Source organism: Lepidochelys kempii, chromosome 2 (assembly GCF_965140265.1).
Source record: "Lepidochelys kempii isolate rLepKem1 chromosome 2, rLepKem1.hap2, whole genome shotgun sequence".
Classification (NCBI taxonomy): domain Eukaryota; kingdom Metazoa; phylum Chordata; order Testudines; family Cheloniidae; genus Lepidochelys; species Lepidochelys kempii.
Window position 1 is genome coordinate 204,098,187 of NC_133257.1, and position 11,024 is coordinate 204,109,210.

General features: G+C 42.1%; 1 protein-coding gene across 1 annotated transcript in view; it reads left to right on the forward strand.

Annotated features, from left to right (window-relative positions):
• TBC1D5 (TBC1 domain family member 5) overlaps positions 1 to 5,805 on the forward strand; it is a 274,157-nt gene extending 268,352 nt beyond the window's left edge. Inside the window, exon 22 of the mRNA XM_073333539.1 lies at positions 1,682 to 5,805. Within this exon, the coding sequence (XP_073189640.1) occupies positions 1,682 to 1,978 (297 nt within the window). The 3' untranslated portion in view covers positions 1,979 to 5,805. The remainder of the gene's footprint in view (positions 1 to 1,681) is intronic.
• Positions 5,806 to 11,024: the final 5,219 nt, after the last annotated feature.

Consider the following 11,024-nt stretch of genomic DNA (forward strand, 5'->3'; position numbering starts at 1 on the left):
AGAGTCCATGGGGTACCTAAAGGCAAGTTATGGATCTCCAGTACCTTAATGACAGGTTTCAGAGTAGCAGCCCTGTTAGTCTATATCCGCAAATAGAAAAGGAGGACTTGTGGCACCTTAGCGACTAATCAATTTATTTGAGCATAAGCTTTCATGAGCTACATGCATCCGATGAAGTGAGCTGTAGCTCACGAAAGCTTATGCTGAAATAAATTTGTTAGTCTCTAAGGTGCCACAAGTCCTCCTTTTCTTTTTGCAGCACATAATTTTAGGTACTGTGTTACTAATCTGTCTCTATCTCATTCACGCTATTCCCTATCTTTTATTTTATTCTTTTTCCCCTCTACCAAAGCCACCCATCTCTTACCCTAAAGTTACATTATGCTGGGAAATATAACTTTGCCTGAAAAATCATTGTTGATGGAGTTGCCCCTGCTTAGCACACCATTGCCTATATGAGCCTTACATAACTGACACACATGTTCCTCCAGCTGCTCCTTACGCATCTTTTCCCTTTTCTCACTCTTGTGTTCCTGTGTATCTAACAAGTTAGAATCAAGTTCATCTCACCTCAGACTAAGGAGGATTCAGTGCTTATCCTGTGTCAAACTGTTTGCCAGATTGTATTCTTATTCAGGGGCAGCTGTATGAAATTGACTAGGCACCCAGTCATGATCCCTGGTAAGTGAACAAACTGCTTCCTGTACGGGATCATGATATTAATGTTTCTTATGGAAGAAAGGGGAAATAGTCTGCCATCCACTCAAGGTAACAGATTACAAATTTGCTAATAAAAGTATTTCTGCTCTGATGGATATGCCATTGATCCTTATGATTCAAATCATGGATCTCTTGAGAGACTGCAGTTCTTCCAGGTGGTGTAAAAGTTTGGTGAACAAGCCACCCCATGGGCTAAGTGGGGATTCAGATCACTCTCCAAAATGTCATTTTACATTAACTTCTACAAGCCAAAGGTTCTCTAATACTATCTCATTAACCAACAGAAAAAATATCACTGTAATTCTGATTTCCAACAATCTTCAGTACTATAATGTAGCTATAAGATCCCAAATTGAGATCACCTAGTTACGTGGAACTGTAGGGAACTGCAGTAATGTGAGAGAGAAGTACTTTAGCACGAGTACAAGCTCCAGTACCCGGTGATGTGTTTTTATTCAATCTCAACTTTATATTTCATCAAAGTAAACAAGTACTTTTAGCAATTGCTGTTTTGTTAGCTAAAAAACTTAATTTTTCCCTCATCTGCCCTTCTGCAACGCTTGCAGTGAGCCAGATTCCTCTTGCTGTTTCTCCCCAGGGTTGAGGTTTGAGAGATGAGCGTTGGGTCATTCTTCATAGTGAGGCTTTTGAGCCTAGAATTAACCCTCCATGTATCTAACCAGGGTCCTATTTAGTGATCATTAGGACACAGTGCAAGATACATTTGTATACTCTGAATATAACTGTTTGCACACCTGAAGTACCTAGGGTATTTGTCAGGTCAGTGGGTGGAGATCATACAAGTCAGAGTAGACTTGAGTTATGTCAGTTGTTGGCAACTATTGTTTATTTTTCCTATGTCCAGTATCACACTGATGGGTAGAATAGAGATTTTAAAATAAAGATGTGGTTTTTAGTTTTGCCACTTACTCTAAATCATTTCCATGCTATTGTCTCACAGGCAACAGCTGAAACAAGCAGAAATGCAGAGAGCAGAAGCACTGATGACTATATCCTGGTTTCCGAAGAAGAGGAGGGAAATAAAGGTGCTGTCTCTGAGCACAAGCAGTCGCTTCAGGCACACAAGGAGGTGGCAACAAAGAATGAAGCTCCATCTCGTTCTTCTTTGGTCTTTTCTGATCCACTCATGGGCTCCATTTCTGCCTCCTCTAGTAACCTGAGTTCCAGCCCTGATGATGATGACAGCAATAATAGCAAGGATTCTGACTTCACTATTGTCAGCCCCTTGGACATCTAATTAAACAGCTTGGTGAGCTTGTGAGGTCAGTTACTAAACCTCAGCTGAAATAACTTTGATTCCACAGGACTGGATGACTGACTCAGAAGGACAGAAGGTATATAAAGATAACCCATTCCAGCTGCTAAAAGCCTAGCTAATAGATCAGAGCACAAATTTGGTCCAGGCAGTATCTTGCAACCCTCCAAAGAGTATAAAAATTTTGTAATGGTTACCTTAACCGCTGCAGTAGTATCCAGACCCAATATAGAACTACTGCTAGTTGTAGGGTTATCTTAGTGGCTTCTAGAGCTATAGTACTATTTAGTTAGTTTCTCACCACACAGAGTAACCTGGGGCATATATTCTAATGGGTACCCAGAGGAGAGGAGACAAAACTACAATTAATACATTTACTTTTTCCAGCATGCCAGGTTAGGCTTATGCTGGGTGGGAAGGGAACTATTCCGCTAGAGATTATGGGTAGAAAATGAGGGGAAGCAAATCGAAGAGATGCAAAGCATCCTTTAGCAACTGGTTCAGCAGCTGGCATCAAGATTACTGGAGTCACAGCAAAACCTCTGACTAGTACTCAGAGAGAGAAACTATAAAAGATAAGACCGGCACTTCAGGTATAGAACACCAAATCAAATCTAAAATAGCCTCTTTAAAGCCCTGGGTAGCTTGAATCTATACTAGTTAAAAGACTTCTAATATTTCTGAGAGAGGTGGTGCGGGGTTTGTGTGTTGGAGTAGTGTTCCTTTGGAATCTGTTTCTGTAAATGTTTTAAGAACTGTACAGCCTCTTTTGTGTATAAGAATCAAGTTCATTCATGATGGATGGTACTGAGGTTTTCCTTCATGGCAATTCTGTTACAGTTTAAGAAATAATTCATTGAGAAATGTGAGTTGGAGTTATCCCCATTTATTTGATTAGAAGCACTGTCTGTTGTCCCACAGGAGTCCTGAATTCCAAGGGACTATGAGATACCTTTTCCTCTAGTTAGACGAATCTGAATGGTGACTTTTGCTGAAGTAGAAAAAATAGTTCTCAGTCAACACATCTGTTCTGAGGTATAGAAATATGTTGGAGGCATGGCTGTGAAAAGGCGTGGGATGTGGTATGAAAATGATGTGGAGACTGATTCCAAATTACGGAGTTGTTGAAAATCATCCACCTTGCTGGAGTAATTTGTTTGTTACTGTGGCAAGGAGAGAAGGCAAAGGAGAATTCTATTTAGATTTCTAGGGATGTCTGCAACAAAAGAGAATGATAAAATGAAAGAACTTCTACGACTGTATCTAAAAGCAATTCACGATTTAATGGAGAGATGAACATTTAAATGCTGCTAATGGAGAGATGAAAACTTCCCTTTGCAGCTAGCTTGATTGGGTTTGATCTTTCCTTCTGAAGCGAAATGAAGTTGCCCTTGCTCTGATTTAGGGATGCCACCAGGTTTGTTCTCAGTAGAAGAGTCCTGAGTTCTTAATCTTTAATCCCACAATAGCTGGCGCAGGTTAAAGACACAAGTTTGTGTCCCATTTTTAACACTTCCTCACTCCTGTGTTAAAGTAGAACCAGCTGGCAAATTTTGGAAAGGATGGGGACCTGAACAACAGAGTCCTGCGTCTTTTTGCCTAATATTTTTTTCTCTTCAGAGGTAGCACAACACCTCTTACACCTAATTATATTAACTAATTTCACTGTCCCTGGGAAGAATTACAGCTGACTGAGATTAACATGTCTAAGTCAGTGGTTTGCTAGGGAAATTTAACCATCTGATGGTGTTAGAACTGAGCAGACTGAATTAAAACAGCTTCCAGCTATCGGGTGAACATAACTTACCAGGGAAGGAGGAAAAGAGCCCTGAGGCACTCATAATTAAAAGCACTTTATATTGTGTTGCTACTAGCCATGTATTCTCTGTATACAAATACAGTGACATGATCTTCCCCATTGCCAGTCAAGAAAAAGGCAGTGGTTCAATGAGGACAAGATTCTAATTAACTCTCTAGCTTGTTTTTCTATTCGGAAAAGGAAATCTCTTTCCCGTGAAATGTCGGATGCATCTGATAATGCACGTGGGGTTGTTTTTTGCATTCCATAATCATTCTTAAACTCTTTGGAAGTAACAAAAATAAATTATTAATAAATGGAAGCCTACTTTTTCAGCAGCTCTGAGGAAATACACTTATAGAAAGAATGCCACTAAATTACTATATACGCAACAACAACAAAATCCCTCCATGTTTATAGGATTTTATTTTACAGGATTCATACCGTGTAACCATGCAATAACTTTGTAATTGCATGACAAATGTTATGTTATTAATAACTGGTGCATACAATTATCAATTCATCTGCAAGTAACTGGAGTTAAATACAGTTTTTCAAAGTTAGATGATGTGATATACTGTAGTTGGCTCTTACAAGGTCTAGTGTTGAAGACTGAAATGAAAAGGTAATTATCACATAATTACAGAGAAGCTGCCATACACATACACATTTGAAAGCCACCACATAATTCTTCCAAAATTATTTGTGCCTTGTAAAATGAAGAAATACTGGAATGTTATAAGCAGGTTTAGCATCATGTGTGTGACAAGTTGGTGTGCTGAACAGTCATGATGGCTTTTTGTTTTGCTGAAAGATCTTAAACGCATAACATTTTGGAGGGGTTTGTATATTTGTTTAATTCTAATCCTCTCATTTCTACATCTTCACAAAAAACATTTCAGGATTTAACCTGCATGCCTGTGTGCAGGTTTATTTTGTATCCCTGAGTTTGTGTGAATGCCAGAAGATTAAATAGCTGTTACTTTAGAGCCTTCAGGCTTTTCTAGCATTCCCCCTTCCAGCTAGAGTTGGTGCTGATGTGGCACAAAGGTGAATCTGATCAGGAAGTGCATATGTAAAGATGGGGGAAGTGTTATGCAGATCCAGAGACTCAAAAAGTACTGTGTTTCATAAAACCAAAATCTTCAGTGACCGCAACAGTCTGGCAGCGGTAAAACACATTATTTTTTAATCTTATTTTAAGCATTCTTTTGTTTTCTGTCCATTTACTCCAGGGATCACATTGTCATTCTCTTGAACAGTCTCAGTGCTATAAAAGAATGTGATTTGTACAGTTCTCTTATTCTTTAAAATTAGTGGTTATGTCATTAATAGCACATTTTTAAGCAAAGCTGAAAGTATAAAACTTTTTTTAAAACTCACAAGTTTTGCTGAATGTCTATTGTGCCATGGGATTTGAACAAATCCTCGGCAGTAGAGAGACATTAATAGAAATGAAATTTGAGTGAATCCCATTGGATGGATCCACTTTGGTTATACCATGTCCCTCTACATTCCAAATACTACTCGTGGCTGCTGTTTGATCATACTGGAAATGTCATTAGACTCTTTTATATACATTAAGCCAAATGGCTATAGTTTGGACAAAATGACAGATAATCACCCTATCTTGCCTTATGTTACAAATATACCAAGGAAGAAATTGCCATTTTAAAACACAGGATTATTCTTTCTTCCAAAAATGACCTGCTCATAATGTTCATGGATAACAGTAATCTGATAGAAAATATATGCATTGTAAATTACGGATAAGTACTAATGTGGGACTTTAAAAAATATACCTGAGCCAATTTGAGGCTTATTGTACGGTATCTCAAGTCTGTACCATATGACTGTTTCAAGTCCTGTGCATGTAATGTCAGTCATACCTTACTGCAGAAAGGCAGTCACCATATTTTGACTGGGTATTCATTTAGCTGTGGAAATTTGTATCTTCACTCTGGAAGAATGTCTAACCTGCTTTATTAAAGAAAGAACTAACAAATGCAAATTCTTTGGGTGTCTGCTTTTACTCTCATCAACAACAAAAAAGATGGGAGGAATCTGGTGAATAGGGGTTAAAATATTACAACTATGCTTTCCCAAAATAGGGATGCGCAGCTGCTTGAAAATAATATCTAACTCTTATATAGCACTTTTCATCAGTTTATCTCAGAGCACTTCCATTGCTTACATAGAACTGAAATCACCACCATTCATTACCGTTATTTTATTGTAATTGTATACACGAGCTAGAAAACCCAAGTGATTACTATGTATTTCATTAAAACACATGTTAGAATTTGTTTGCTATTTCATGAAACTGATAGTGTGCTATATTTACTGTACTGAAAGTAAAGGGCCAGATTTTAAGATCATGAAAAACAGTTGTTCCATTAAATTCAGCAAAAAGAAAAGGAGGACTTGTGGCACCTTAGACACTAACAGATTTATTTGAGCATAAGCTTTCGTGAGCTACAGCTCACTTCATCGGATGCATGTAGCTCACGAAAGCTTATGCTCAAACAAATTTGTTAATCTCTAAGGTGCCACTAGTCCTCCTTTTCTTTTTGTGGATACAGACTAACACGGCTGCTACTCTGAAACCATTAAATTCAGTGTTACTAGTTTAATAGATTCCGTGGCCAAAAGGGACCATTGTGACCATTTAATGCACGGGTGGGCAAACTACGGCCCGTCAAGACTTTGGATACGGGCTGCAGGATTGCCACCCTCGTGGTGCCGCAGGCCCTGCACCGCTCCTGGAAGCAGCTGGAGCCCCTGGGAATGGGGAACCGCGGCCAATGGGAGCTTCAGGGGAGGTACCCGCAGACAAGGGCAGCACGCACAGCCCTCTGCCCCCCCTCCACCAGGGGCCTCAGGGGCATGGTGCCGGCCACTTCTGGGAGCGGCGCGGGGCCAGGGCAGGCAGGCAGGGAGCCTGCCCTGGCCCCAGTGCATGCCGCTGCCACCCGACTCCAAGTAAGTGGTGCTGGGCCAGAGCCCACACCCCAAACCCTTCCTGCACCCTGCCTCCCAACCCCTTGCTCTGAGCCCCCTGCTGCGCCCTTCCTGCACCCCAACCCCTTGCCCTGAGCCCCCTCCTGCACCACAACCCCCGGCCCTGAGCCCCATCATACAACCTACACCTCTCCTCCGCCCCAACCCCTTGCTCTGAGCCCCTTCCTGCACTCCGGAGTCCCTCGCACACCCCAACCCCCTGCCCCACCCCTACATTCATGGCCTTCCATGCAATTTTCACACCCAGATGTGGCCCTCGGGCCAAAAAGATCGCCCACCCCGTTCTGATGTGATCTCCGGTATAACATAGGCCATCGAACTTCCCCCAGAGCAGTGTTTTTCAATCCCAGTACTGGGTCGCGGCATTGCTCTGGTCAGCACCCCGACTGGGACATTAAAAGTCCCGTCGGCAGTGCTGCCCAACTAAGGCAGGCTAGTGCCTACCTTTTCTGACACTGCACTGTGCCCCGGAAGTGGCCAGCAGCCGGTCCTGCTCTAGTTAGGGGGGCCATGGGGCTCCGTGCATTGTTTCCGCCCTGAGCACTGGCTCTGCACTCCCATTGCCCAGAAACCAGCCAATGGGAACTGGGGGGGAGGCGGTGCCTGTGGGTGAGAGTCGTCCAGAGCCGCTTGTGTGCCTCCGCCAAGAGCCAGACCTGCTGCTGGCTGCTTCTGGGGCACAGCGCGGTCCGTGGTGCACCCCGGCTGAGCCGCTGGAGGTAAGTCCATGCCTGCACCCCAATCCCCTGCCCCAGCCCGGAGCCCCCTCCCACACCCTGAACCCTTCATTCCTGGCCCCAGCCGCACCCTAGCCCTCTGACCCAGCCCGGAGCCCTTCCCCAAACCCGTCATCCCCAGCTCCATTGGATCATGGGCATCAACAATTTTTTTCAACTGTGTCCCCAGAAAAAAAGTTTGAAAACCACTGCCCTAGAGCAGATCTTTTAGAAAAACATCCAGTCTTGATTTAAAAATTGCCAGTGATGGCGTGGTAAATTATTCCAATGGTTAATTATCGTCACTGTTAAAAATCTATGCCTTATTTCCTGTCTGAATTTGTCTAGCTTCAACTTCCAACTATTGGGTAGGGTTATACCCTTCTCTGCAGATTGAAGAGCCTATTATTAAATGACATTTTTACGGACTAATCAAGCTACCCCTTAACCGTCTCTTTGCTAAGCTAAACAGATTGAGCTCCTACAGTCTGTCACTATAAGGCATGTTTTCTAATCCTTCAGTCATTCTCATGGCTCTTCTCCGAACCCTTTCCAATTTATCAACATCCTTCTTGAATTGGACACATTATTCCACCAATGCCAAATAGAGAGGTAAAATAACCTCTCCAACTCAAGAGTCCGCTATTCATGCATCCAAGGATCGCATTCCCTCTTCGGCCGTAGCATCATATTGGGAGCTCATGTTCAGTTAATTATCGACCATGACTCCTAGATATTTTTCAGGGTCCCTGCTTCTCAGATAGGGTCCCCCATCCTGTAAGTATGGCCTACATGCTTTGTAGATGTATACATTTACATATAGCCATATTAAAATGCATAATGTTTGCCTGAGCCCGGTTTACCAAACAATCCAGATCACTCTGTATCAGGGACCAGTACTCTTCAGTATTTTCCACTCCCCAGATTTTTGTGTCATCTGCAAACTTTATAAGTAATGATTTTATGTTGTCTTCCAGGTCATTAATAAAATGTTAAATAATGAGTGGCAAGAACCATCCCCTGTGGACCCCACTAGAAACACACCCACTAGCTGATGATTCCAGCTTCATAGCAAATATCATCAGCTTATTCCAGCCAAGGTCCCAATATTTTTACATTTTTCTCAGCCCATTTCAGTAATGTCTATTTCATATTTGTAAATGTTATCCATTACCCCTGCTATTCTCATATTTAGATAATACTAAAGCAGGCAAAATTATTAAATTCAGTTTACTTATTTAGGGCCTGATCCTGCATGGTGCTGTTTTACTTGTACCTCACGTTTATGACACCCAAGCTGTGTAACATCACTTAGAACTCATCTGCTCTAAGGCACAGTGGGACTGTTTAAATACAGGCATAGAAGCCTTAACTTGGTCAGTTTCTTCGCTTTTGTATGTCAGACCTTTAATGCTACTTCAGCTTTTGTATGTTATGAGGCTGCCTTAAGTGAAAACCTATGATAGTAATTAGACATGAAAAGGTACAATTTGATAAATGCGGCTGGATCTAGCTGCACTATAGTCATCAGGCTAGCTCAATCTATGCTGTTCTTTCAAGAAAGATCAGGACAGTTGCTGCTTGTTGTTTCCTGTGGCACGGAATCTGCAACGCTGCCATTGTAGTAGCTATCTAAATTTAGAGTTGAAAGAATGTGGAAGGTCACCAAAGAAATAGCTAGCAATTTGAAATGTGCTCCTAAGCCGCCTGCTGCCCCTTGCTTACAATATTATTTTTTTAACCACTAACAAGGGGCATTAGACATGAATTACCCCCAGGGAAGAATTTGGCCCATTACCACCAAGGTAGAAAGTTTAATTCAAGAGACTTGGCAGTGCGGTAAAGGCCTAATACAGAACAGAGCAATAATGGCCCAGGAAATTATAAATTGTACCTGCCTATACCCATGCATAAAAGATTCTAAGTGTTTTCTCTAGGACCCATCATTATAGCATTTATATGCTTTGCATGTAGCAGCCAAGGTACATTTGTGCAAATCTATCTTCATTTGTAAATTGCCAAGTGCTAGCTGATGCTGAGATGCAGGGTGGATGGAAAAAATGCCAACGGCAGAGAGAAGCCACAGGAGTTTCAGTTCACGTTCACTGCAAGAACTTCAAATAAGTCTCCCATTATTTCAGCACATTCGTTGGCTTTCATGGAGTGCATGAACAACCACACAAGCACTGAAGGGCTGAGGAGACTGCAGCTGAACAAACACTATCAGTCATAGAGCTAGTCTGGGGAAAACTCGAACGTTTTCACAGGTTCTGCTTTTCACTCTGACCATTTCTCTACATGCAGTCTCCTCTCAGCTATGAACCTTAACAGTGTCACAAGGCTCCTTCCGATGTGTTTTCTCAAGCTTCTAATTGCTAGGAAGCATTCAGAATCCCTAGAAATAGAAAAGGAGTACTTGTGGCACCTTAGAGACTAACAAATTTATTTGAGCATAAGCTTTCGTGAGCTACAGCTCACTTCATCAGATGCATTCAGTGGAAAATACAGTGGGGAGATTTATATACATAGAGAACATGGAACAATGGCTGTTATCATACACACTGTAATGACAGTGATCGCTTAAGGTGAGCTATTACCAGCAGGAGAGCCCGGGGGTGGGGGGGAACCTTTTGTAGTGAATAAAGACTGGGAGTGGATGGGTCATTACACAAAGTAAAACTATTTCCCCACCCCTACCCCCCCCTGTTCCTCAGATGTTCTTGTCAGCTGCTGGAAATGGCCCACATTGATTATCACTAAAAAAGGTTCCCTCCCCCACCCCCCGCTGGTAATAGCTCACCTTAAGTGATCACTCTCATGGATAAAATTGTGACCAGTGAGTTGCATGTTTACTGAACAGTGAAGAAGTTAGGGTGTGGGGGTAACTCCCCACTAAGCTCATTTTCTCAGTTCTTTTTCTCCTTAGAGCATGCAGTGCCTATGGTGTCAAAAGTCTGGCAGGGGTTTTTTTTTTATTCTGAATGTAGCCCACAATAGCGTGAGCTATTTCCTGAACAAATTAATTCTTAGTCACTGTGATCAAAGCTAATTTCCTCAACATGACAGAACTGAAGCACTTTGTGCCTGGAGCACAGTCACGGACCTAGCCAATACGCTTCTTATTTTGCTACATTTTGAAATCTTACTTAGGTCCAATGGAAGGTTTTTGCAAGAGGTGTTATCCATACTCGGACCACTTACCCAGCTTCTGATAAGCATATCAATGAGCTTTATTACCCAGTTTTTTTCCATCCACACATGCCTGGTCCTTTTTATTCCATGTTATAAATGGTTACTATGGGGAGGGGGGTGATAACATGCTGAAGTCACTGGACAGTGATCTCTGTCACATGACAGCAACATACCCTTTTGAAATGCCAATTTGTGCTATATTACTGGGGCCAAGAGAACTTGGTACAGGGAGCAGGAGGGAATGCAGGCTCTCAGTCACTCTGAGGGAAACAGATAGGATCCCAAGACTCTACTCCAGAGA